Source organism: Dasypus novemcinctus, chromosome 16, assembly GCF_030445035.2.
Source record: "Dasypus novemcinctus isolate mDasNov1 chromosome 16, mDasNov1.1.hap2, whole genome shotgun sequence".
NCBI lineage: Eukaryota > Metazoa > Chordata > Mammalia > Cingulata > Dasypodidae > Dasypus > Dasypus novemcinctus.
Window position 1 is genome coordinate 14,950,629 of NC_080688.1, and position 27,726 is coordinate 14,978,354.

At 45.6% G+C, this 27,726-nt stretch overlaps 1 protein-coding gene across 1 annotated transcript; it reads left to right on the top strand.

Moving 5' to 3' along the window:
* The first annotated feature begins 652 nt into the window (after window positions 1-652).
* Window positions 653-27,452, top strand: LOC101417025 (L-amino-acid oxidase-like). Its single transcript, XM_058277904.1, has 6 exons — window positions 653-880; window positions 1,149-1,261; window positions 5,988-6,189; window positions 8,953-9,024; window positions 24,750-24,883; window positions 26,615-27,452. Exons 1-6 carry the CDS (start codon window positions 653-655, stop codon window positions 27,444-27,446), a joined length of 1,581 nt encoding a protein of 526 aa, XP_058133887.1. The 3' UTR covers window positions 27,447-27,452.
* The last annotated feature ends 274 nt before the right edge of the window (window positions 27,453-27,726 follow it).

Sequence of the window (27,726 nt, forward strand, 5' to 3'; positions counted from 1 at the left end):
CCATCTGAGGCTGCTTTTTTGTTTCGTTTTGGTTTTTGGTTTTTGTTGTTTTGTTTCTCTTCTTTATTTTCCTTTAAAGGTTACATTCAAAACATATGAGGTTCCCCCCTCACCCCACTCCTCTCACATCAACAACCTCCTTAACCTCAGCGAGGTGAGGCTTTCTGGGAAATGAGGCGCAGGAACACTCAACGAACCCATAACGTGGAAAACAGAAGAGCCAGTCGCTCCCGGGGCTTGGAAAGGATTTTCCTTCCATATCTCAGATCCTGTTGTATTTTTAAATAAGGCCATCACACGCCCCATCTACGCTCCTGTCCTTCCACAGCTCCAGATGAGTCAGAGTCTTCTCACTGCAATTACCAGAGGTACAGTCTGTCTACTTGGAGAGGGGAGAGGGAAAGATGGGCAGCCCCCCACTGGGCGGAGGTCCTCATCCCCTGAGGGGAATATGCAAAGGGACAACAGAAGCTAGCAGAGAGAGGCAGTGGGGCAAGCAGGGCCATCCCTGTGCCTGAAGCGCCACGGGGGAAGGAGGAAGGTGAATGGCAGTGATGCGCTATTGCATCACAGGAGCAGGGATATAACCTGCGCTCGCAGCAAGTGTTCCTCTGTGTTCCCGGCCCCTCTCCTGACTGCTGCCTCCACCGCCATGCACCCAGGGTGGCTGTCGCTTCTGCTCCTGTCCACGGTGACCCCAGGTGACCGGGCCTTCAGCAGCCAGCTTCTGAAATGTTTCGAGGACCCCCAGTATGAAGAGATGGTGCAGCTGGCCAAGGACGGGCTGGGGCAGACAGCAGAGAGGAAAAGCATCGTGGTGATTGGAGCGGGCATGGCCGGGCTCACTGTCGCCAAGACCCTGCAAGACGCGGGCCACCAGGTACACTCGGGGTGCAGGAGGCCTCTCCGGGGGGCAGGGGAGAAGCAAGTGGGATGTCCCCCGAAGCTAGAGCAAGCGATGGGTTTAGGGTCTAGGCAAGGGCAGGGCGAGGGGCACTGTTTGGTCTGACTACTGGTTCTAAACTGAGTTCTAACTAGGAGAGTCAAGCAAGGGCTGTGGCAGCTGGGTGACCCTCCCAGAACCAAGTAGAGGGTGTAGGAGGGATGTGTTTGGGTTTGGTGAGGCCAGGCAAGGTCTGTCCTTCTAGGTGACTGTCCTGGAGGCCTCGGGGCATGTAGGTGGCAGAATTCAGACACACAGAGTACCTGGAACCCAGTGGTACGTGGACCTTGGTCCCATGAGGATTCCCAGCAACCACAAGTAAGTGTCGGGAGACTGGCGGGGCAGCTGGCAAGGACAGGGCGGGGTCAGCACAGGGGCCAAGAGGCATAGGGCAGGCACAATGCTTCCACCGGAGTGCCGGTGACTGCGAAGCAGGACCACCCACCTCAGCTTCAGAATCGGTCTTAAATCATTACCGGGCCCCAGGTCACTTGCAGAGCCTCTCGGGGCACCCGGTTTTGCTTGTTTTTTTAAATGAAACTATTTTCATTGTCTGTTTTTAAAAAGATATATAGATCACACAAAATGTTACATTAAAAAATATAAGAAAGAATTTGATGATGTCGGAGGAGTGGAGGGTATGGGGAGTGGGGTATATGGGATCCTCATATTTCTTTGTCTTTTTTTAATTTATTTTTTAAATTTCCTTTTTTAAAAAGATACATAGATCACAAAAATGTTACATTAAAATTATTTTTAATGTAACATGGGTATGATCTATGTATCTCTTTAAAAAATGTTTTTAAGGTATTGAAAACAGAAAAAAATATGAGGTTCCCATATACCCACACCTCACACACCCACTCGTCCCACATCAACAAACTCTTTTTTATTATTATGAAATTGTCTTTTTTTAAGATACAGAGATCACAAAAAAAGTTACATAAAAAATTTGAGGTTCCCATATACCCCACAACCCACACTCTCACTCCTCTGACCTCAACATATTTTTAAAATTATTTTTTTATTAAATTCCTTTTTTTAAAAAGATACATAGATCACAAAAAAAGTTACACTAAAAAATATAAGAGGTTCCCATACACCCCACTCCCCACCCCTCACTCCTCCCACATCAACAACTTCTTTCATCATTGTGGCACATTCACTGCATTTGGTGGATACATTTTGGAGCACTGCTGCACCACATGGATAAGAGTTTGCATCATAGTTTACACTCTCTCCCATTTCCTTCAGTAGGTTATGGCAGGATATATAATGTCCATCATGTGACCCTGCAGTATCATTTAGGACAACTCCAAGTCCCAAAAATGTCCCCACATCTCATCTCTTCTTCCCTCTTCTGCCCTCAGCAACTACCATGGCCACGTTCTCAAGATCAATGCTACAGTTTCTTCCATTACTTGTCACAACAGTTCTAATAGAATAAGAGTAAATACACTATTCCATATTTTATTCCTCCATCCTGTGTACCCTGGGATGTTGATGTCCACTCCACCTCTATATCAAGAGGGTGCTTAGATCCCACATGGTTGATGGCTACAGTTCTCCTGCTTGGAGTTGTAGGTACTCTGTTTCCTGGTATGGTGGTTGACCATCTTCAGCTCCCTGTTAGCTGACCTCTGTAAGTCCAACAAACTGGAGAGTAGGAGTTGCAACTCTGCTGAGGCTCAGGGCCCAGTGGGCACATGGCCAGTCCAGAGATTCAAGTCTCCTGGGTATACACCATCCCCCTCACCAATCACAGTTTCAGTAAAAGTGACACAAAAGACATGTGTAGAAAGATCACCTCTGAGTCCAACTCTATCACACTCAGGAACACAAATTCCAAAGCAGGGCCCATTGACAAGGCACTGAACTCCAGAGCAAACTGCCATGACCACAGAAACTGTGTTTCTCCATAGCCCTCAGGAGCACCAGTAACTGGGGTTGTATCTACTTTGGCTGTCTCTGGGATCCCGCTGAGGCATGCATAAACATGACCCCTCTGATGACTTCCTGACTCTTTTTGAAGACTCTTGGCCATATAATCTCATTTGTCTTTACCAATCCCCCCTTTCATTCAAGGTTTTTTTCTAGATGCATCACCCATTAGTGATTGGTACTAATCCCTCAGCACCAAGGAGGCTCATCCCTGGGAGTCATGTCCCATGGTGAAGGGGAAGGTAATGCATTTACATGCTGAGTTTGGCTTAGAGAGTGGCCACATGTGAGCAACATGGAGAATCCCAGGAGGTAACTCTTAGGAACCCTGCAGCTCTAGGCCTAGTTCATCTTTCAGGTACACAGGCCATAAGCATAGTCATCAGTATCGAGGGCTCATTGTTGGACCATCCACCTTCACTGGTGTTTGCTGTTGCTCTTGGGGGATTGTTGTTGTTCCATTGGGGAATGTGACAGAGCTCCCCTATCTAGGAACTCAGCACTCCCGTAGTTGTTATTTGTAACTGTAACTACTATGAAAATATCCTACATATATCTGAACATTTTTATGTACCCGATATATATGCCCCAGTACTCCCTCCCAACCACATGTCCCCCATCAATAACACCCCATGCCAGTGTTCCTCCCCTGCCATTGTTGAACCTCTCTATGGTCTAAAACTTCAAAAATGAAGCCTAATATATTGTCAAAATCAATTAATAGGAAAATGAAATAGTAGTGGTAGGTTTAAAGATTAGAAATAGGATACATTCTAATTTAGAGAAATTAAAATAAAGTAAAAATAAATGAAAAATATCCTAAAACATTGTTTTTGACATTTTGCCTATCATCACTGTAATAGTTGTTTCACTGTAGGTTCAGTGGTAAGACAATTTCTTTTGTTTCTTCCTTAGTGTCTACCTCCTTTTATTTTTCCTACTTTTTAATTTTGTCTTCAAAATGGGTTTAGATCACAGTAATTCAGATATACAACATAGGGGACTCCCATATATCCAACATCCAACTCTTTTCCCCCTTCCCCAGCAATGATCTTTCTACATGTTCATGTTATATTTGCTGCAGTTGATGTAAAGATATTGAAACAGAGCTACCAATCATGGTTCCATTTGGGTTTACATTACGGCTTATATTTTAGACTCTATACTTTTCTAAATTTTCAGTTATGTTATGGTTTACATTGCGGTTTACATTTTAGCCTATAGACTTTCATACAATTTTGGTGAAATTTAACATGTCCTATATCCATCATTGCATGATCTTGTGGAACACATCCATTGCCCTCCCAGTTACCTGCTTCCATCTATTTTATTCCTCTCTCACCTCCCCTCAGAGCCCACAGTGACAACCATTCTTCACTGTTTGAAGGCCCAGATTCACAGATACTTGCAACAATGCTGAGGGCTTGACATATTACACTCTCCCCCACTGGGAGCCACCAATTCACTTGGGAGACACAATTTCCTTTATTTCCAGAACTTCAGGCCTCCCCTGCATATTGGTATACCTTCCCACTCATTGTATGGGTCTCCACCCAATTATATAACAATGATATAACACACTATGACAAGATGAGCACTCACACACTCCCTAGAAGCCTGCCCCTCTGCCAGACTCTCCCCTTAAGCACCTTAAGCAGGTAACCCTTCCTTATTATATTTTCTAAAGAGTTTTCTCAACATTGTAGTTTCAACCACATACCTAACAATCTCCCTTGTTCAAATGTTCACCCCAGTCCTCCCCCCAATTCTTTGGGCCATCTGACCCACCCGCCCAACCCAAGCCCCCCTCAAGCCTGCAAAGCCCCACTCAAAAGTATCCTATGCCCCCATCGTATCCCTTCACTGAACTACTTACCTCCACTTTATCATAGATTTCACCCCTGTAGGCATCAACTCAAAAACTTCCTCTCCCCCACCCCCCACCCCCAATTTCCTGTAAGCCTATCATCCAGTCTCTAGCTCTCTGAGACAGCTAGGTTTGCTTATTTCATATCACAGAGGTCATGTAGCATCTGTCCTTCAATGCCTGGCTTGCTTCACTCAACCTAAGGTCCTCAAGATTCATCCATGTTATTCCATGTGTCTGTACTGCATTCCTTCTTATAGCTGAGTAGTATTCCATTGTATGTATGTACCACATTTTGTTTATCCATTCATCTGTTCAACAACCTTTTTCATCATTGTAGCGCTATCATTGCATTTGGTGAACACTTTTTGGAGAACTGCTACACCACATGGACTACAGTTTACTTGTAGTTTACACTCCCTAGCACCAGTTTTGTTGTGTTTTTTAAAAATATTTTTTATTTGTTTTTAAAAGATACATAGATCACACAAAATGTTACATTAAAAAACATAAGATACCAACCTTCACCCCCCACTCCTCCCACATCAACAATCACTTTATCATTGTGACACATTCATTGCATTTGGTGAATACATTTTGGAGCACTACTTCACCTCATGGATTATACTTTACATCATAGGTTACCCTCTCCCCCAGCCCATTCAGTGGGTTATGGCAGGATATTTAAGTGAGAGCAAAACTGATTCTTCTCTGCCTCTCTAGAAGGGCACAGTTGCCGACGGTAAATGGGATGGAAGAGGCAGAGGGCAGTGTTTGCGATGGCAGGAGTAGCAAGGTGCCCTCCTGGAACGAAGGCCTGGGTGCCCCCTGGGGAGGCTGGGGGCTCCAGGAGGGACACCTGGGCATTGGCTTGGGGCGGCTACCTGTACGGGAGACCCTACCCTTCAGAGCAGAGCTGGTCAAGCAGAGGACCTGTTAGAGACCACAGGAAGATGCCTGTGGTGTCCAAGTGGCGCAGCCGACAGACGGCCAGAGCTGGAGGCGAGGAACTGTAGCCAGCAGGGAGGGGCCGGCAGGTGTGGAGAGACGAGAGAGCACTGGGAGGGGGGGGCCCAGGGGCCCTGCTGCTCAGGAGCAACGCACCTGTGCATCGAGGCCTAGGGGGGCCCAGGGAATCCTTGAGGGCAAGGAAGGGGCAGGCGGCATGCTCCGCCAGCAGAAAGGAGGCCAGCAGCTTCCCTGTCCTGGCTCAGCCCTCTCTGACTCACCCCACAGGCTGTCCCGTGAGTTCATCAGGAAGCTGGGGCTGAAACTCAATAAGTTCATCATGCACAATCCGCAGACCTGGGTGCTGGTCAATGGGGTGCGGCGGCAGGTGAGGGAGGTGGAGGCCCGTCCCCACCTGCTGGACTACCGCCTCAAGGCGGATGAGGAGGGCAAGACGGCGCAGCAGCTGCTCATCAAGTCTCTGCGGAAGGTGAGTGGAGGCGGGCACAGGCAGCCCTCATGCGTGTCAGGCCCCTGACCCTTCCCCATGAGCCCCGGGCACTCCTGGGTCGCCACCTCCTTTAATTTCTCTCTCATTTGACCAGACCCTAGGCACAGCCATAGGGGCATCTACTGCTCTGATCTTTGTCCTCCTTCCCTCTTTCACACTCCAACTCAGACCTTTACTCAGCAGGCTCCGACACCCCAGCATCTCCACATCCCAGCACCGACACTGAACTTGTGCAGGAAGCTAAAGCGCTTCTGTTAATCTAAGCCCCCTCTCAATACAGAGATAGAGAGGACATCACCATCCCAGGGTCCACAGGATGCCAGAATAGAGTATGGATTAGGGTGGACTTACTGATATTCTACTATGGAACTATTGTGATTAGTAATGCAAGAAATTGTAACATTGATGTGGAGAAAGTAGCCACGGTAGCTGCTGAGAGTAGGGAGAGGGAAGAAGAGATATGATGTGAAGGCATTTTCAGGACTTGGAGTTGTCCTGGGTGGTACCGCAGGGACAGTTGCTGGACATTGTATGTCCTGCCATGGCCCACTGGGTGGACTGGGGCAGAGTGTAAACTACAATGTAAACCAATATCCGTGTGGTGCAACAGTGCTCCAAAATGTATTCACCAAATGCAATGAATGTCCCATGATGATGAAAGAGGTTGTTAATGTGGTAGGAGTGGGTTGAGGGGGCTGGGGGGTATATGGGGACCTCTTATATTTTTTTAATGTAACATTTAAAAAAATTTTTTTTTTCATAAAATAAAATAGAAAAAAAAAGAGCTTCCATTAAAACTGTCTTCCCAATCGAGGTGTTAGGTAGGTGCGCTAGAACCCAGACTCTTCAAACACTGCCCCAGCTGCTTCTGCCTGTGGCCTCATTTGTCAGGGCTGCTACAGGCTGGGATGATTCAAAATCACAGAAACACATTGTCAGTTCTGGAAGCCAGAATCCAAAATCAGTGTGTCCCCAGGGCCGTGCTGGTGCTGAAGTCTGCAGGAATCTGCCAGGGGCTTGAGGTCTAACTCTACCTTGCCTTCCATCATATGACTATCTTCTCTCTGTCCGTGCCCAAATTTCTTCTTCTTATAAGGACACCAGTCACATTGGTTTAAGGCCCACACTAACCTGGGTTTTATCTCATCTTAACTAAATAGCCTGTTCATATATCTAGGAGTGGGACTTGGACTCTTCTTTTGGGGGGACACAGTTGAACTTACAGTAGGCCATTGATTCTTCCTGGTTTCTGTAGAATGACCACAGGTTGGTGGTGGGGATGAAACGAGTGAGTGTGGGAATGTCAAAGTCCTGGAAATGTGGTGAGGGCCGGGGTGATAAGAATCATCAAGTCAGATGAGTGCTAGAGAGGAGGAGCAATGCCAGACGCTGCCTGTGGTAGCTGCTCACCTTTATCTGTTGAGCTGGGGTTCCCTCTGCTTTGAAAACCCCTTGAATTCCCTGCAGAGGAGCCAGGCTCTTTCACAGGAATGTGCTCCTGCGAGGCCCTGCCCACAGCCTGGGTTTGCCAAGATGGTGCAGAGGCTCTTCAGGGACACGCCCAGCCCTTGGACAGCTCAACTGGAGCCTTACTCAGCAGCTCGGGGGCAACATTTTCATTTCCTAGATTGTGCAAAGCACCTGCCATGAAATGAGTTCGACTTAAGCAAGGGAAATTTATGAGCTTATGGTTCAGGGTCAGGAAAATATCCATATCAAGGCCTCATCAAGGCGATGCTTTCTTCCTGAAGCTCAGCTGCTGGCGATGCTTGGCTCCTCTGTCACACGGCAGGGTACATGGTGGCACCTACTGGTCTATACCTTCTCCCTGGGTTTCATCACTGCTGTGGCTTTCTCTCTGTGTTTATCCTCTTGTAAAGGCCTCCAAAAACAGGATGAAGACTTGTCCTGAATAAGGTGGGCCACACATTAACTAGACAGCCTCATCAAAAGAGAAAGTGTTCACAGGAGTTGCTGAGGCCAGGGAGAGGGAAGAAGTGATGTGATGTGCGGGCATTTTCGGGGCTTGGAATTGTCAGAAATGATATTTCAGGGACAGGTGCTGGACATTATCTATCCTGCCATAACCCACTGAATGGACTGGGGGAGGGTGTCAAACTACAATGTGAGCTATAATCCATGTGGTGCAGCAATGCCGCAAAATGTATTCACCAAATGAATTGAATATGCCACAGTGATAAAAAAAGTTGTTGATGTGGGAGGAGTGTGGGTGGGAGGTTGGGTATGTGGGAATGTAATATTTTTTAATGTAACATTTTTTGTGATTTATGTATCTTCAAAAAAATACTGTTAAAAAAATAAATGCTCAAAAAAGAGACCCATCCTGAATAAGAGAGGTGGGTCACACTTTAACTGAACAGCCTCCTCAAAAGCCCTGCTTCCAACGGCTTTACTACAACAACCAGGGGCCCCAGCCATTCCTGTACCATTCACCGTGACCTGGTTAAGACTAAAGAAGTGTGCCCCACACAGGAAGAGGGTGGTAGACTTTCCTCCTCCAGAACTCCAGTATAATGGCCTGGCCCTCACCTCCACAACACTCATCGTCTGTCCAGAACCAGAGGTTAGGTTTTCACCACCTGAACTCATCTAGCAAGTCTCACGTGCCTGCACAATTAGAAGGGAGTGGATGGGGATGGGCCAGGGGGCATGCACAGAGCCTTCAGGTCTGATGGGCACCAGTCCCCAGCATCTCTCCTTCTCTCTTTTCCCCATGCCCAGGTGGAGGAAGAGCTGAAGCAAGGTACCACCTGCAGCCAGCTGCTGGCGAAATATGACTCCTTCTCCACCAAGGTCAGTCCCCCTGGAACCTCCCTTCCTGCAGCCCACCATCAAGCAGGGCTCAGTTCCCTCCCCAGGCTCAAGGCAGAAGTTAGCGATGTTCAGCATTGAGGTAGTCCCAGATCTTAGAGGGAACCTGTACCCAGAAATCACCCTCCCATTGGTCAGGTATCCCCAAGAGTGAAAGCCACATCCTTCCTCTCTGCCCTTTACCTGTGGCAGTCACAATGGCCCCTGCAATTTCCTAAGTACACCAAGCCGACCCTTCCTTCAGGACATCTTCCCTCTGCCTGGAGTCACTCACATGTCCCCTTTGAGTTGAGCTTTCCCTCTCCACTCTGGCAGTCCATTATTGACTGCCCTTCCCTGCTTTGTCTCCCTCCACAACACTGTTCACACTTTTCACCATGCGTACTTTACTTAACTTGTGTGTGAGCTGTATCGCACGATAGAAGGTGAGTTCTATGAGGGCAGGAACAGGCTTTCTTCTTTATTATAGAAGTGGTGCATTTAGAGAAAAATCATGTAGAACATACAGGGTTCCCATATACCACGCCATGATTAACACCTTACATGGGTGTGGTACGTCTGTTACAATTGATGAAAGCACATTTTTATAATTGTACTATCAACTGTAGTCCATGGTATAACTTAGGGTTCACTGTGTTGTGCATTCCTTGGATTTTTTTAAAAATTTGATTCTAGTAACCTATATAAACCCAACATCCCCCCTTTTAACTACACTCAAATATATAATCCAGTATTACTGATTACATTCACAATGTTGTGCTACCACCACCATCCATTATCAAAACTTTTTGATCATCCCAAATTAAAAATTCTGTACATTTTTGAGGTTGCGGCTCGCTGGGTGAGGAGTCCGCAGAGGGGCCGCAGGCAAGCAACGACGAGGGGAAGAACCCACACGGAGACGAGGCTGATGGCGCAGGTCTGATTTAATGAGGAAGTGCTTGACAATATAAGCCCGAGGGAACGGGGGTGGGGCTAGCATGGGGTGAGAGCGGATTGGTGAGCACGGGCAGAATACCCTTATATGGCCAGGAGATGCAGCGCTGCAGACTAGTGGGTGGAGACGGGGCAGAGGTGGGCCGGCGAGGGGGTGTAGCCGGCGGCAATGTGAGGGCGGAGTCGCCGGTACCAGGCGGAGGGCGTAGTCACCCATTCCCGCCACCCCTCCCGGGCAGCTGTGGCACCTTACAGCTGCCCTGGGCTGGCCACAGAGGTTAACCATACCTCGGCCTTCTTCATCTCCTCACATTTTAGCCTTAACTCCTTATTCCCTACCCTCTCGCTATCAGTGCCCTTGTGTTACCAGATTCTATCTAGGTTCTTGGCTATGCTGCAGAAGTGAATTTCAAAAGCATGCCGGGTGAGTTAGGCCAGTAAGTTATTCAGGTAGGGAGGGAAGAGAAATGGGAGAAAATAACAGAAAATAACAGAGCAGGATCCCAGGTAGAGAGAAAAGATGTGAAAGGGATGAAGAGGGCTGATTTATAAACTATAATTCCCCATTATAGATTAAAAAAGTCCCCAGTTTTACTTGTGTGGCCATATGGTGGAGGAAAAATGGCAAAAATGACACAAAGAGGGCAGGATGGATCTGTAGACAAAAAGAGCAAGGCAAGCACCTCCGCTTTGTGCCTGGCTTTTAAACTGTTAATTATTTTCTCCTTTTCCTAATGGCAGGAGAGGGTTCCAGCTGTTTGCTGTTTGGATGGATTACCCCACCCATCAATACCTTAGTGAAGACACAATGATAAAGTTTCTAGGGAACATCCGGGGTTTTCCTTGTTGTCGGAGGGAGACTTTGTTCTGGGTGGCAAAATCCGGGGGTGGGGTTCCTACAGCAGCCATCCTGGGAGTTTCTGATGTCCACGTGGACTCTCTGTCAGGTTCCAGATCCATCTATTCCCTATCTTACTAGCCTGCTTCATTGCCCCCTCAGCGAGTTCTACACCTTTAATCTTAAAGCGGTGCTGAAGGAAGATGATCTTTCTTCTGTAGCTGCTTCCTGCCGGTTACGGGCTCACAGACCCTGCCTGACAAGGCATAGAACTCGCTTGCTACTCTATCTCGACTGGGAGAAGATGGATCTGGCATCCTGTATGAAGCTGGATGAAGTCCCCATATGGTTAACAAGATGTTGATCCTGGAAGAAATAAATTTAATTAGAATTTTAAGAATACACAGGTCCACTAAGAGGACACTGGACCATAAGAATAGAAAAGGCCAGGTGTTTATAAAGGCTGCATTTTCTTGACATTCGTGGGTTTTATTTTGCAGGTTTTGATTACTGTCTAGGACTGTTTTAGAGTAATTTATGTAGAGATGACATTTTTCCTTAAGGAAAGGACATACCCTTCCCTGTGCTGCAGTTAGAATGTCAAATTCCCTGTGACTTTGCATTACCATAGCAGCAAGAGAGTCTGCTTGCTGTTTTGGAGCTTTTAACGCACAGTTGGTTTTATCCATGCTATTAGTTCTAGGGAGCAATTGAAATAGATAAAGAGTTTTAGTATAGATTGCCAACCCCAATTTTCGATGGTGCTGGTTATGCTGAAAGCAGCTAAGAGGGGGATGAGAAGGGACACTGCCTTTTTTAAAAGAAAAAAGGACAAGGGGTTTTTAAGGCAATGGGTTAGAGATTTAGATGATACGTAGCTTCATTTCTTGAAGAGATATTTTAGGCCATCCAATGGCTGGCACTCGTATGACCTGTCAGTTGCTTCTGCTGAGTTGATCCCTCCTTGGACAGCTGGCTTCACTGGGGATAATGCACCCAGCTGGCAATTCCTTTAACTTTAACAGCTATGGGAGTGGTTAAAACCACAGGATAAGGTTCCTTCCATTTAGGCTCTAACTGAGAGTGAGGCCTGTTTCCTTGCCAGGTTTTTATTAGAACCTGGTCTCCAGGCTTAATTTTAGATAAAGATAATTCATGGATATGTTGAGTTTTTCCTAGGTAGGTAAAATATTTTGTGAGTTTTTGCACTTCTGGATCTAGCATGAGGTCCTGGAAAAGGAAAGGCCGTCCATAAACCATTTCAAAGGGGCTAAGCTGAAGTGGGTCTTTTGGAGCTAAACGTGGCCTACGGGTAAATTGATGACTAAAGGAGATGCAGTTTCCTGGCAGAGTTTAGCTGGAATTTGCTTTAAAGTGCGGTTAACTCTCTCTGCTTTCCCTGAGGATCGGGGCCTCCAGGAGCTATGGAAATGATATTTAATTCCAAGGGCAGCTGATAGCCCTTGGGTTATTTTACTAGTAAAAGCTGGCCCATTATCACTTTGGAGGGACTTAGGCAATCCAAACCTGGGAACTATTTCTTTTATGAGAGCTTTAAACACTTGAGTTGCCGTTTCTCTCCTGGTGGGAAATGCTTCTACCCACCCAGGCAAAGTATCTACCAGTACCAAGAGGAACTTACAGCCCTGGCAAGATGGCATGTGGATGAAGTCTATTTGCCAGCTTTCCCCAGGGTATGATCCCTGCATCTGGACAGGAGGGTTTAAGGGGGGAGGATAGTTGAGCGTCCCATTGTCTGAGTTATTAACTGTATACAGGGAGCAACTCCTGATAACTTCTTTTACTGTTTGCACTAGGCCCTATGCTTTGAAGACCCACTTGGCAAAGCCAGTTAGGACATCCTTCCCCAGATGAGTGGCTTGGTGAAGTCCATGAAGGACTTTCCATTGCACTGCTCCTGGAAGGTAGACTTGAGTATTTCTAACAAGCCATCATCAGCTTCCAGGGTGAACCCCAGGCTAGCTGCCCTGGTTTGTTCATCCTGGGTATACTGTGGTTTTCAAGAACTGGTACAGGTGTTGGGATAAGGGGTAGGAGGGAGACCTGGCTTTGTGCTGCTGCTTTAGCAGCTGCATCAGCTCAAGCATTTCCCTTTGCTATAGCAGTGTTTGTTTTCTGATGTCCCGGACAATGCATAACAGCTATTTCTTAAGGTAACAGTGTGGCTTCTAGGTGATCTAGGATTTCTTGTCTATGATTAATAGGTGACCCACTGTTCATAAGCAAGCCTCGTTCTCACCAACAGCAGAGTGAGCGTTAAGGACAAGGAAAGCATACTTAGAGTCCGTGTAAATATGAGCCCATTTCCCAGCTGCTAGTGTTTGAGATTTGAACCCAAAGGGTATCGGGAATGAAAAAAAGAGAAAAAGTAGAAGGAAACAAAGAGAAAGAATGAGCGAGAGAGCTGGGATCAGGGAGTCTGTGAGTAATAACTCCTCAGACTACTTTACTGTTTACAAGGGACTCTCTATATACCCCAGTGGACGTGCCAATAAGCAGGAACACGGAGCCTACGTGCCAATAAGCAGGAACATCAATCAGCATTACTGATAGTCTAAGGAATTTTTAAAAATCGTATCTCAAGGTACAAAGTCTAAGTGTTCTATTCACTGCAAAAGGTACGTGCTCATCTTTTCTTTCAGCCTTGAACAGCTTGTTCCCATTTGCCAGAAACTCTTAATTGCCTGAGGTTGCAAGAGTAGCCATGGAGACAGCACTAGCCTGGAGACAGCATGTCTCTCCTTGAGAGGCCACTGCGCCTCAGTTTCCAACAGCTAGTTTTAAACTTTCAGTAAGAGCAATTAGCTCTGCTTTCTGGTCTGAAGTGCCAGGGGGAAAGCTTTGACTTCTATGGTTTCAAATTGAGAAACCACTACATAGCCTGCCTTTTTAATTCCTTCCTTCATAAAACTGCTTCCATCTCTGAACCATTCAAGGTCCGGGTTCACAAGAGGCTCATCTTTTAAATCCGGCCTGCTGGAATAGTTTTGGTTACATTTCGAGGCAGAAGTAGAGAAGGGGTCCGTCAGGATCTGGCTTTGGGCCCTCTACTGGTGGTAGGGTGTCTGGGTTAAGAGTCTGACACACCCTTATTTGCACGTCTGGGGTTTCTAGCAATTGAACCTGGTATTTAATTAACTGGCTACCTGTAAGCCACTGGTGGCCCCTGGCCTCAAGCACATCCTTTACCTGGTGTGGGGTGAAAACTGTGAGAGGTTGCCCCCAAATTAGTTTGCCAGCTTTCTCAATTAAAAGGGCTGTTGCCCCCACTGCTCTTAAGCAAGGTGGCCATCCCTGTGCTGTACTATTTAGCAGTTTAGAGAAATAAGCTACAGGTCAAGAAACTTCACCCAGTTTTTGGACTAACACTCCCAGAGCTATTCCTTTCTTTTCAGTTATATATAGAAAGAAAGGCTTGCTAAGATTAGAAATTCCTAGTGCTGGAGCACTAACTAAGGCCTCTTTTAGGGCATTGAAGGCAACTTTCTGGCTTGTTCCCCACTCTAAGGGTTGGTTATCCACTCCTGCAATGGCACTGTACAATGACTGCGCTATTTTCCCAAACTTCGATACCCACAGTCTATAGTAACCAGCCATTCCTAGAAAAGTTCTCAGCTGTTTCTTTGAGGTAGGAGAATACTAGTGATAGCTTGAATTCTTTCTGGGGAGAGAGGCCTTTCCCCCAGGGTAAGAAGGAACCCTAAATAGGAAGCTTTTTGCTGAGAGATTCGTGCCTTGGATGCTGATACCCTATAGCCCCTACCAGCTAGAAAATGAAGGACTAAAAAGGTTTTGCCATCAGAAACTTCCTTCATTGGATGGCAAAGCAACAGATCATCCACATATTGTAAAAGGACACTCTGTGGCAAGTGGCAGTCAGCTAGGTCCTGAGCTAAGGCATTCCCAAAAATATGGGGGCTGTTTCAGAACCCTTGAGGCAACATAGTCCATAGAAGTTGGACTGGGTCCCTAGTGTTGGACTTCTGCCATTCAAAGGCTAAAAGGAATTGAGAGTCCAGGTAGAGAGGAATGCAGAAAAAGGCATTCTTTAAGTCTAGAATGGTAAACCAAGCCACAGTTTCTGGAACCCGGTTTAGCAGAGTATAAGGGTTGGGTACAACTGGGTGAATTGGTATTACAAAGCTACTGACTGCTCTCAAGTCTTGAACTAGCCTGTAGGTACCATTGGGCTTTTTCACAGGTAGAATTGTCATGTTGCAGGGAGATTGGCAGGGAATTAGTAGGTTATTTTCCAAGAATTTTTTAACTGTGGGCTGGAGGCCTTTAACAGCCTCCTCCTTGAGGGGGTACTGCTTTTTATGAGGGTATGGCTAGTTAACATCATAAGAAATGGAAACTGGGGGAATCCAGAGGGCCCTTCCAGATATCCCAATTTCCCAAACAATAGAATTTATGTTACTTTTGATTTCCTGGGGAATGGCTGTTGATGAAACACCAGACTCGTGATCCAGAACCATGGCTAAACACAGAGTTCCACGTTCTTCCTGGGAGCACTGGGCTACAGGCACCTTCGAGGTTCTATTTATCCTTAAAAGTTGGATGCATGCCCCCAGAGTACTAAGTAAATGTCACCCCAGTAAGGGGGTGGGACATTCAGGGACAATTAAAAATTGATGGCTTACAATTAGGTTTCCTGTCTGGCAGAGAAGGGGTTCAGTAAAAGATTGAACTTTAGTTCTACCATCTATACCCACTACCGGACAGGTTCTAGGGGAGGGAGATTTGGAGAGACAGGTCAGAACTGAGTAAGTGGCTTCTGTATCAATTAAAAAGTTAATTTTTTTACTTGCCACATTGAAGATCACCTGGGGCTCCTCTAGTTCGATGTTCCATGGAGTCATCCACGGAGATGCTCTGTGTCCCAGGCCCCCTCAGTCCTCCACAGGGAAGCTGCTGCCACCAGGGCCCTGTGGCCTGTTTTCCCATACCAGGGCCAGGAATGGGGGGTGGGGGGGTCCTTGTGTGGTTTAGGGCAGTTTTTCTTCCAGGGGCTATTCTCTTCAAAGTTGAAGCGGGATCTCGAGGGTCTGGAGCCTGAGCTGGGGTGACCTTGAGGTGGATGGCTGCCATTTATGGCAACTGCAAGTAGCTGAGCCTTCTGCCTGTCCCTCTTTGCCCTGTACTTGTTAAAGGCCTGGTCATGGTTGTTTTAGACAGAAAAAGCTCCTTTTCAAAGAGAATTCATTGAGGTTCCAGGACCTAGAGCTAGCTTTTGGAGTTTTCTTTTCATATCTGGAGCTGCCTGGCCGATGAAATAGGTTTTTAATATAATCTGTCCCTCCGCTGGGTCTGGATTAACTTGGGTATACTTTCTCATAGTTTCTACTAGTCTCTCTTGGAACAGGGCAGGGTTTTCCTTTTCCATCTGGGTTATTCCCTGCAGCTTATTATAATTAACAGACTTGACAATGCACTTGTTCATTCCCAGTAGTAATCATGTTATCATATAATCATATAAGCTCTTGCTTACCCTCTTTGGTAGTTCCAGTTAGGATCAACCTCTGGAACTGCCGCAACCCCTACAGCATATTGCTGGAGCTGCTGGGCAGCCATCCCATCCCCATGCCCCTGGGCTGCTTCTCAAATGCCGTGCTTTTTTCAGGGGTGCAGCACGAGACTAGGATAACATGCATTTCTCCCCGTGTTAGCTCAAAATTTAGGGTTAACTTTTGGAATTCCTCAGTAAACTTATCTGGGTCTTCTGAAAATTGCCCCGACTGTTCCTTACACTGAGTTAAATCTGTCATGGAGAAGGGAACATGGACTCTAATTGTTCTTGCTTCTCCATTTGCTCCTTTCCTTACTGGGTAGAGGCCGTCTTTGTGTTTCCTATTAGGGTGGAAAGATGCTCCACTTCTTGTGACTCCTGCTGGGGTAGCATAGGCACAGGAGGCATGGAAGCAGAGGCTGGAGGGAGGCGGGACCGAGGAGGGGATCATCTAAGATACCACCCACCCCTTCAGGGAGTGGTTTCACTTCTTGAGCATAACATAACTTGCAAGATCCACTGAACCTTGTATCCTGATATAGAGCCATAAAAAACTGAACATATGAAACCTCTGACTGCTTTCTTTCGTTCTTACAGAGGAAGTATATTTGCAAAATGCTGTCATAATTTAGAGTACCGTTTACAGGCCAATTTTGGCCACCTTCAAGGCTATACTGTCGTCATGCAGTGTTGCAGAAGAAGATCAGTCTCTCCTTCTTCAACCCTTCAGTTGGTAGGGTTGTCCAGTTCATGAGAATACATCCAAATGAGGAGTCTGCTGGTATGTTAGAGGTTGCACCCATTATTCTAGGAAGAATGAGAAGCACTTTTCAGTCATCCGTTCTGGCATCCCAGGATTCAAGTCTGACTAAATTCCACACTCCACATAATTTGGAGCTGAAGCCCTGTCTCAGCATCCTGAGAATATTTATTTTCAGGGTGTAAGTGGCCCACAAGCATCCTTGTGGGCAGGTCTTGGGGGTATCTGATTCCAGATATCAGATAAATGAGCCCAAGCTGACTGGGAGGCCTGAGCAGTGACCCCAAATCAAAGCACCTGAAATGTTTGTCCCAGGGGATATTTGGCTGCTCTCTGAATGGATGGGCCCAAGGAATGGGGGCCATTCAGTTTCCTGCTCTGGTTCTCGGCACCCCTACTTTCCAGGGTCCGAGACCAACCCAAATAGAAGTTCCTGAATGAAATCTCAGGAAATGTTTGGCTGCTCACTGATTGCCACCACCCCAGGAAATCAGAGAGCCCCTGCCGCAAGGATAACTGGGACAGGCTGGACTTGGGAGACAGGCCGAATTGATTTCTAACCTGAAGCTCCCAAGCCGAATTGTGCTTCTTCCACCTATCATTTCAGAATTATTAAGCGCAGCCTTAGTTCTTATTTTACTGGGATACTTTTCCAGTTAAACCAGTTTTTAAAAGACCATTAAGTAATTAGTGGTTAATTGTACAAAGTTAATAGGCTCTGGGGTCCTGAGGCAATAGCTCCCCTGCTAAACTAAGGCACTTTCCATGAGAACTTTATTTTTCCGGTTTTTAAAACAGATCAAAGCATCCTAACAAACCTGCAAAGAGAGAGTCAGTAAAAAATTAAAATATGGGTAAAGGTTAGAAATTGCAAGGGTGTTCTGGCCACGTGGCCACCCTGAGAAGAACGCCCATGGCATCCGTTTAGACTCTGCCCATGGTCTTCGGGCTTCCTTCCTCCAGGTGGGTGCGGTCAGTAGGAAAGCCGCTTGCAGAGGCCTGGGCCCAGTGGAGGGGTAAGCTCGCAGGCCTCCACTACTGCCCTGTGCCCTCTCGAAAGGGCTGCGGGAGAAGGAAGGCAGAGGTCTCCAGCCTCGAGGGCAAAGTCTTGCTTGAAAGACCAGCATCATAGTGAACTCCCCTGCTGTGCCCCAGCCTCCCGAGTGGGGTTAGATCTAACAAGATGGGGTGGGTGGTGCAGACACAAAGAATTTCCAGACCTCAGCCCCTTCCCTCCCAGGATCATAACCTTTGGGGACTCAGACGCAAACCCGTTTAAAATAGAGAACCAAAGGAAGGCATTAAGGAGGCTGTAGCCCATAGTTTCACTTACCAATAAACACCTCAACCCGGCTAGCCAAATATGTTACCAGATTCTATCTGGATTCTCAGGTGTGCTGCAGAAATTAATTTTGAAAGCATGCCAGGTGAGTAAGGCCAGTAATTTGTTCAGGTAGGGAGGGAAGAGAAATGGGAGAAAATAACAGTGCAGGGGTCCCAGGGAGAGGAAAAAGGGGTGAAAGGGATGAAGAGGGCTGATTTACAAGCTACAATTCCCCATTATAGATTATAAATCCCTAGGTTTACTTGTGTGACCATGTGGCAGAAGAAAAATGATGAAAACAACACAAAGATGGCAGGATGGCTGCCTAGGCGAAAAGAACAAGGCAAGAGCCCACTGCCTAGCTTTTAAACTGTTAATTATTTTGTCCATTTTGCAAATGGCAGGGGAGGGGGTTCCAGTTGTTTGCTATTTGGATTGGTTACCCCACCCGTAATTCCTTAGTGAGGACCCAATGATAAAGTTTCTAGGGAACATTTGGGCTTTCGTTGTTCTCAGGAGGGAGTCTTTGTTCTGGATAGCAGAATCCGGAGGTGGGGTTCCTCCAGCAGCCATCTTGGGGGTTTCTGATGTCCACGTGGACTCTCTTTCAGGTTCCAGATCAGTCTATTCCCTATCTTATTAGCCTGCTTCACTTGTAATGTGTATTCTAGATTCTGATTCTTTGCATGCTTATTCTAATTCTGTCATACTAGTGTGACCTTACATATTTGTCCTTTTGTGTCTGACTTCTTTCACTCAACCTGATGTCTTCAGGGTTCTTTCATGTTGTCATATGTATCAGAATGTTACACCTTTTTATGGCTGGATAATATTCCATTGTGGGCATTTACCACATTTTGTTTATCCATTCATTGATTGATTGGCTCTTGGATTGCATCCATCTTTCAACAGATGTGAATAACACAAATGTTCATGTTTGTTTGAAACACTGCTTTCAATTATTTTGGGTATATACCTAAAGTGGAATTGCCAGGTCATATGGTAAATACATACTTAACTCTCTGAGAAACTGCCAAACTGTCTTCCCACCAGCATTGAATGACTCTTCCTATACCTTCATATCTTCTTTAATACTCATATTTTTCTTTTTAACATTAGCTTCTAGAGGATATAAAATGGTATGATATTGTAGTTTTCATTTGCATTTCTCTAATGGTTAATAATGTTGAGGATCTTCTCGTGTGCTTTATGGCCATTTGTATATCGTCTTTGGAAAAATGTCTATTCAACTGTTTGCCCATTTTGAATTGGGTTGCTTTTCTTTGTTGATAATTTAAAGGATTTCTTTATATATTCTAAATATTAAACACATGAGATATGTGATTTCCAAACATTTTCTCCCATTGTGTAAGTTGTCATTTGACTTTCATGATAAAGTCCACTGAGATGCAAAACTAAAATTTTTATGCGGTCCCATTTATCTATTTTTTTCTTTTGTTATTTGTACTTCAGATGTAAAGTCTATGAAACCGTTGACTAACACAAGGTCCTGAAGATGCTTCCCTATGTTTTCTTCTAGGAGTTTTATAGTCCTCATTCTTATATTTCGGTATTTGATCAATTTTGAGTTGACTTTTATATATGCATGTGGTAGTGTTGTCGAATTTGAGAGAGGTTTAATTATTTGCATATAGAGAGGCCAGGACTCAGGAATGATTTTGAGAAGGAAAAATGGTTTATTGACGGACAGCCGGACTCGGGAGTTTTTTGTTTTAATCCCGATCCTGGAACAAGCTTTTTGAGTTCTTTTTATACAGAGGAAAGGCTAAAAGGTCTTTTTGTTTCCATTTTTAATAGGCTTGAATTAGCATATATATCTTCTACATCTTAGGTTAGCTTTTAGCATGGACTTCAGGCATTCTAGATAAGCTTTTAGCTTATTTGGTTTACATTTCCCCTGAATACTTCAAGTTTATAGACTTTGCCTTGATAAACTGTTTCCTGGGACTGGAGTCCTTGCCATGGTTACTAAGGGCAGGACTGCAGCCTTTTATCACCGCACACTCACAAGTTACAGATAGTTTAGTTTATCTCTGAAGAGACAAAGAGCCTTCCACCCATAGCCCACATTAGTAGGAGTCCACTTTCATTCTTTTGCAAATGAGTGGAGATCCAGTTTTCCGAGCACATTTTTTAAAGATACTACTCTTTCCCAGTTGAGTGGTTTTTGCCCCCTTGTCAAAATTCAATAAGTGAAAGGATTGATTTCTGAACCCTCATTTTGATACCAGGGTCAGTCTATTCTTGTGCAAGTACCAGGCTATTTTTATTGCAGTGGCTTTGTAATAAGTTTTATAACTGGAAAGTGTTCATCCTCCAAATTTGTTCCTCTTTTTCAGGATGGCTTTGGCTATTTTGGGCCCCTCAGCCTACCATATAAATGTGATGATTGTCTTTTCCATTTCTGTAAAGGAGGTTGTTGGAATTTTTAGTGGGATTGGTTTGAGTATATTGCTTTCAGTAGAATTGCCATCTTAACAATATTTAGACTTCCATTCCATGAGCATGGCATGTCCTTCCATTTGTTTAGGTTATATTTAACTCATTTTAGCAATGCATTTCAGATTTCTGTATACAAGTTCTTTACATCTCTGGTTAGGTTTATTCCTTCATATTTGATTCTTTTAGTTGCTATTGTAAATGGAATTTTTTCTTGATTTATTCTTCCAATTGTTCATTAATACGGTGTGGAAACACCACTGAGTTTTATGTGTTCATCTTATACCCCGCCACTTTGCTGAATTTATTAACTCTAATAGCTTTGTTGTGGATTTTTCAGAATTTTCTGGATGTAAAATCATGCCATCTACAAATAGGGAAACTTTTATTTCTTCCTTTCCAATTTGGATGTGCTCTATTTCTTTTTCTTGCTTAATTTTTCTATTTAGAACTTCCAGTACAAGTTTGAATGAGAGTAGTGACAGTGAGCATCCTTGTCTTGCTCCTGGTCTTAGAGCAAAAGCTCTCAGTCTTTCGCCATTAAATATAATCTTAGCAGTGGGTTTTTTTGCATATCCCCTTTATCATGTTGAGCAAGGTTACTTCTATTCCTAATTTTATAAGTGTTTTAATCAAGAAGGGTGATGAATTTTCTCTAGTGACTTTTCTACATCAATTGAGATGACCATGTGTGTGGATTGTTTTGGTTTTTTTCATTTATTCTGTTAATGTGGTGTATTACATTAATTGACTTTCTTATGTTGAACCACCCTTGCAGACCTGGGATAAATCCCACTTAATTATGGTGTATGACTCTTTTTTTTTTTTTAAGATTTTTTTCTCCCCTTCCCCTCCCCCACCATTGTCTGCTATCTGTGTCTATTTGCTGTATGTTCTGAGTCCGCTTGCATAGTCAGGTGGCACAGGGAAACTGCATCTCTTTTTTTTGTGTCATCTTGCCATGCCAGCTCTCTGTATGCGCAGTGCCACTCCTGAATGGGCTGTGCTTTTTTCACGCAGGGTGGCTCTCCTTGTGCAGCACACTCCTTGCACATGGGGCACCCCTACGCGGAGGCACCCCTGTGTGGCACAGCACTCCTTGCGTGGCAGTGCTATGCGTGGGCCAGCTTACCATATGGATCAGGAGGCCCTGGGAATCAAACCCTGGACCCTCCATATGACAGGCAGATGCTCTATCAGTTGAGCCATGTCTACTTCCCTCTGACTCTTTTAAAGTACATTCAATTTGCTGGTATTTGTTGAGGATTTTTGCATCTATAGTCATTAGTGTTATTGAACAGTCATTTCTTTTCTTGTGGTATCTTTATCTGGTCTTGACATGAAGATTTGGTTGGCCTTGTAGGATGAATTAAGAGGTCACATTGTCAACCAGTCTGGGGGCTCTTAATGCCCAGCACAGTCATTCCAAAAAGGGGATCTATCTGGTTGGGTGTATCTAATGTTTCCTGTCAGTGCCAAGACTGCAAGCGAAAGGGATATGGCTATTACAGGAATACCTGTTTGGGGACAAAGTGGGGGGTGGGCACGGACCCAGAATTTATTCTGATTGGTTTCCTTTGCTCTGTGGTGGTATACAAAGGAATTGTGTTCAAGATAGGAGTACATAGTGCAAAAATAGGGTAAATAGGAGATAAAAGGAAATCATGAAAAAAATAAAATAAAAATTTAAAAATTTATAAAAAGGAAATCATGGTGAAGATAGGATATTTTTGGGGTGGAGATTGGGAGTTGGAAGGGGTATAGGATCAATAAGAGAATAGACTGAAAATAAGATAAGGAGATTCAGGCATGTCTTCAAAGGGTGTGGCTTAGTGTTTGATTCTGAGAATGCAAATATGTCAGGGAGATCCTAAATAGGATTATAGGTCACTGATAAACAGTAGTTGTTTACCAACTTAACGAAAGTGATAATAAAAGATTTTAAAATTAAATATAGGAGGTAAAATTATTGTTTTTAAAAGGGAAATAAAAACTTAGTTCTTTTTAAAGTGAGAAGACATCCTCTTAAACAAAAAAGGATGATAAAGTTAATATAAGTATCAATGAAGCTGTTCTGATATGACATAGAATCTTTGCCTTCTAGGCATGTTACTCAGATAGTTAAGCAAAAGCTTTTATAACCTCTCACTAAAAGCAGCCAATAATCCAAAAAAAATTTTACACTTTTAATAGAGAGAAATGCAAATTCTAATTTTACATGAAAATATTGTCTTATACGAAAGCCCTTTAAAAAAATCTTATAAATAATCCTTTCAAATCTTACCATTAAACATGACAAATAAAATCCACTTCTCCACATCCTCTACAACTTTTTATATTCCTTTGTGTTTTTCCTACACTTTTCCTATTTCTCATTCTGCAACATCCAGTCCGTTTACTTTAGTACAAAACTACTCTTTTTCCTTAACAAAACTCATCCTGTATTCCTTATATACTTAAATTAGGAAAATGACCTTAGAAATCGTCTTCAAGTCAACATTCTACAAAACACAATAACTCTTGAAATAAAGCTTGTCAGAATAATATCTCAATTTGGTTAAACACAGATTTACATTTTTCATCATTTTAAACTCCTAGTAGATACATTGCTAGTTTATTTCATCAGCAAATCTGTATAAATTTAGGAAGAACATACCCAAGTAGATTGCGACCTATTACCATGTAAAATTGGTTATATTGCACTTAATGTTGATAACTCAGAAGACATAGTTATTTTTTATTTGATTAACAATAGTCAGCTAGTCCTGTTTGCCAAAGGTTTACCTAGATTAAGTATGCCTGAATTTTTAAAACATTTGGATTTAGTTATCAGAAAATTTGTTCTTGGCAGATGGGACAAGTTGAACTTCTTTATTTAATATGAGATGTAAAGCTTTTCCATTTTAATCTGTAGAGGAGACTTTTAAGGTTTTCTTTGCCCTGACATGTAATCTTGTAAAAACTTTGCCCTGTTTCCCAGCCTTATTTGACTTTCAGATTTATCATGGAAAGAGAAATATTGTAGGTCCCTTTCCAGTTCTGACCAGCTTTTGCCATCCAGGATTTAGCATCAGAATTCTGACCAACACATGCACAAGCTGATAAAGGTCAGATAATCCTGGATCATAGGCACCCAAAAGAATTCTAAATTCTCCCATGAATATTTGGGGAATTCTTTAATTATAGCTCTTCATTTAGTTTAGGCCCAAGGTTTAAGTGCTCTGGTGGATGGCAGGTTTCCCTAGAAGTCTTAATCTTTTTGGAGACGGGACTAAATCATTTTTCCTCAGGGCACCAAGAAGAATGAGTTAGACACCAGTGGGGAAGGGCTGGGTAAGGAAGATGAAGATGCGGCAGCTTTGGCTTGCTTTGCAGTTCAGTACCCTTTGTTCTGTTTTTGCTGTTCTTATGCGCCGCTCCCTCCCCTCCCACATTTTCCCACAATAACAACATCCTCCATTAGTGTGGTCCATGTGTCACAACTGATGAACACGCCTTGGAGCATTGCCACTAAGCGATGACTGTGGTGTACATGCAGTTTATGCTCTCTCCCGCACATTTCTTACCAGATGTACAGTGACCTGTATCTGTCATTGCAATGTCATTCAGGACAATTCCCGAGTCCGGAAAATGCCCGCAAATTACCCCTCTTCCGCCCTCCTCCCCCTCAGAGCCTCCAGTGGCCATGGCCTCCACAGCCCTGATAACAGCTCTGAGCACAGTTCCCAGAGCTCTGTGCCCAGCTGAGTGTGCCCTTGTCCTGCCATTCCACCCTGATCCTTTCTGGTGCTTGCGGTCTCTGGCCTTCAGCTCCACAGACACCCTGACCCTCTTTCTCTCCCTTTGCATACGGCTGAAGGAGTTCCTGATCAAGGTGGGGAACCTGAGCCGCGGGGCCGTGCAGATGATCGGAGACCTGATGAATGTCGATATTGGCTACTGCGAGGCCTTCATGGAGAGCCTGCGTTGGATCCTCTCCTTCTACAACCAAACGTAGGGATTGGAGTGGGAGGTGGGAGAATGGGCATGGGTGTGTGGGTTACTTACCAGAAGAGTGGTGGAAGAACTTGTTAGAGCAGGTGAGGATCCCCAACGGAACAGATAGGGGAGCAAGGGGTGAAAGCAGGTGTTTTCAAGCTCTGGAAGTCCCACCCCACAGAGTTTCTGACTCCGGAGATCTGGACTGGGCCTGAGGTTCCCAAGTGATACACATACCACTGGTCTTGGAACCCCCCTTTAAGAACCACTGGCTAAGGAGCAATCGTGCCAGAAGGTTACAGATGTTGTAGGACGATGGAAACAGCTCAAGCTTGAGGCTTTCAGCACAGAAAGATGCACTAGGGAGGCTGGATCTGGACCCACAGCCACCAGCCTACTGGCAGCTAGCCATCCACTCTGGGGCTGCAAAGGTGAAATAAAATGGAGTATGTGCTCCCTGGTTCTGTGAGACCCCACTCAGACAAACAAGGCTGTGGATATCGACAGGAGGGCAGGCTGTGGTTGCTGGAGAGCCAAGCAGACTCAGATATTTGAGCTTCCAGACCTCTTCTTTCCCCAGTAGTGTCCTCTCTGCCAACCCCCAACTTAGGTAGTCTGGGCAAATCAGTTTAAATTCAAGCCAAGGCCTGCTTGAAGGAAGGACAGGAGGGGAGGAGACTCCCTAGACAGACCAGGGCTAGGGGCTAACCCTGGACCTCGTAAGTGGGAAGCCAGTATTCAATTACTGAACCACACCGGCTCCCCTGAGACAACTGCTGAGCCATGTCGGCTCCACACAGGTTACCCGGAGTCAACTACCAAACCACATAGGTTACCCTGAGTCAACTACTGAGCCACATCAGCTCCCCTAAGTCAATTGCTAAGCCGCATAGATTACCATGAGTCAACTACTGAGCCATATCAGCTCCCCTGAGTCAACTACCAAGTCACATAGGTTACCCTGAGTCAACTCCTGAGCAACATTTTTTACCCTGAGTCAACTATTAGCCACATCGGCAACCCTGCATCAACTGCTGAGCCACAACAGCTCCCCTGAGTCAACTATTAGCCTCATAGGCTCCCCTGACTCAACTACTGAGCCACATATGTTACTCTGAGTCAACTACTGAGCCACATCGGCTACCCTGACATTTTTTACTTTGTTGTTTTTGTTGTTTTTGGGAAGCATGGGGAAACAAACCTGGGACCTCCTGTGTGAGAAGCAGGCGCTCAACTTCTTGAGCCACATCTGCTCCTGAATGGGGAATTTTAGTGGAACTACACCTTCATGCATAGAGAGCCCACCCTGTGCTGGGCTCTCACAAAGGGCATTGTATAGAAGGGGCTGAGAGTGACTGCAAGGGTTGTATGTCTTTGTCAGCCGTGTGACTAAGAATCCTGGTGATGACATGGGGCTTTGGAGCACTGTGAGGAGATGGCCACCCAAAGGGGCAAGAGGGAAGTGGCTGGGTGCCAGACCACTGTGCACCCTCCAAATCTTGTACCCAGCACGGGGCCGGGCCTGCCCACAGGGGAGGCCTTTGTCTGACCTGTCAGCCTGAAGGTGCCCCTTTCACTAGCTCCTTGTAGCTAATGGTCATTTGGCCTGGCCTGTTTTCCTTCTTCCAACTGCTCGTCTCTCTAGCCCTGGGTCCAAGCAAGTCCCTTAAAGGACTCAGCCCATGTCCAGCCCAAATGGCCTTGCCAATCAGCTCACTTCCCTCTTTCTTGCCTATTCATCCTCAGCTTTGATGAAATTACCGGAGGCTTTGACCAGCTCCCCACTGCACTGCATGACTCCCTCTTGCCAAGGACTGTCCAGCTCCACTCACCAGTCGAGGAGGTGGAGGTGTCAGGTGACCACGTTCGTATCAGGTACCGGACCCCCAACCCTCTGCGGCCAAGAGCACTGCTGACTGCAGACTATGTCGTCGTGGCCACCACGAGCAGGGCGGCCCGGTTGCTCCGCTTCCAGCCACCCCTCTCCCCAAGCAAAGAGGATGCACTGCGTATTGTCCACTACCACAGTGCTGCCAAGGTGGTCCTGGCCTGCACACAGCGCTTCTGGGAGCGTGATGGCATCTTTGGTGGCTACTCCACCACGGACCTGCCTTCCCGCTTCATCATCTATCCCAGCCACATCTTCCCTAATGGCACAGGGGTCCTCTTGGCCTCTTATACCCTGGACGATGACAGCTCAATCTTCACTGCCATGGACTCTGCCCGAGCGGTGGATGTCGTCCTGGATGACCTGGCTGCCATCCACAACCGGCCCAAGGAGGAGCTCCGGGCCCTGTGCCCCTACTCCAAGGTCAAGGACTGGAGCCAGGACCCCTATTCCATGGGCGCCTTTGTCTCCTTCACCCCCTACCAATACGTGGACTATGTTCGGGAACTCTGCCAACCTCAAGGGCGGATCTACTTCGCCGGAGAGCACACGTCCCTGCCCCACGGCTGGATTGACACAGCCATCAAGTCAGGCCTCAGGGCCTCCCAGGACATCCAGGAGGCTGTGAACTTGGCTTCCTCAAAGGGCCCCAGAGACCCGGAAGTGTCTCACCCCAAAATTGAGCTGTAGGCAGCATCAGGGCACACAGGAATTGGTCTACTGGGAGAAGTTTAAAAACCTAGTACCTTGTGATAAAATAAAATCTCTTCATGCAAGAGGCTGTATTGGCTCTTCATCTCGTGGCTGTACTGAACGATTCACACACACAGCAGCATCTCATTGAGAAAGCAGAACGGAGCTCCTCTGAGGGAGTGGGAACATGGAGACTAGTGAGGAGATGTTCCAACTGACTGACGTTAAGTTCCCCTTTTACATGGGAGAGTCTTACAAAGTTGGGGTGGGGAGGGGC

Coding starts and splice junctions, on each gene's coding strand:
- LOC101417025 (XM_058277904.1), top strand. CDS start 653: ATGCACCCAGGGTGGCTGTCGCTTCTGCTCCTGTCCACGGTGACCCCA. Junction 6,190..8,952: donor TCATCAAGTCTCTGCGGAAG/GTGAGTGGAGGC, acceptor CCCCATGCCCAG/GTGGAGGAAGAGCTGAAGCA. Junction 24,884..26,614: donor CTCTCCTTCTACAACCAAAC/GTAGGGATTGGA, acceptor ATTCATCCTCAG/CTTTGATGAAATTACCGGAG.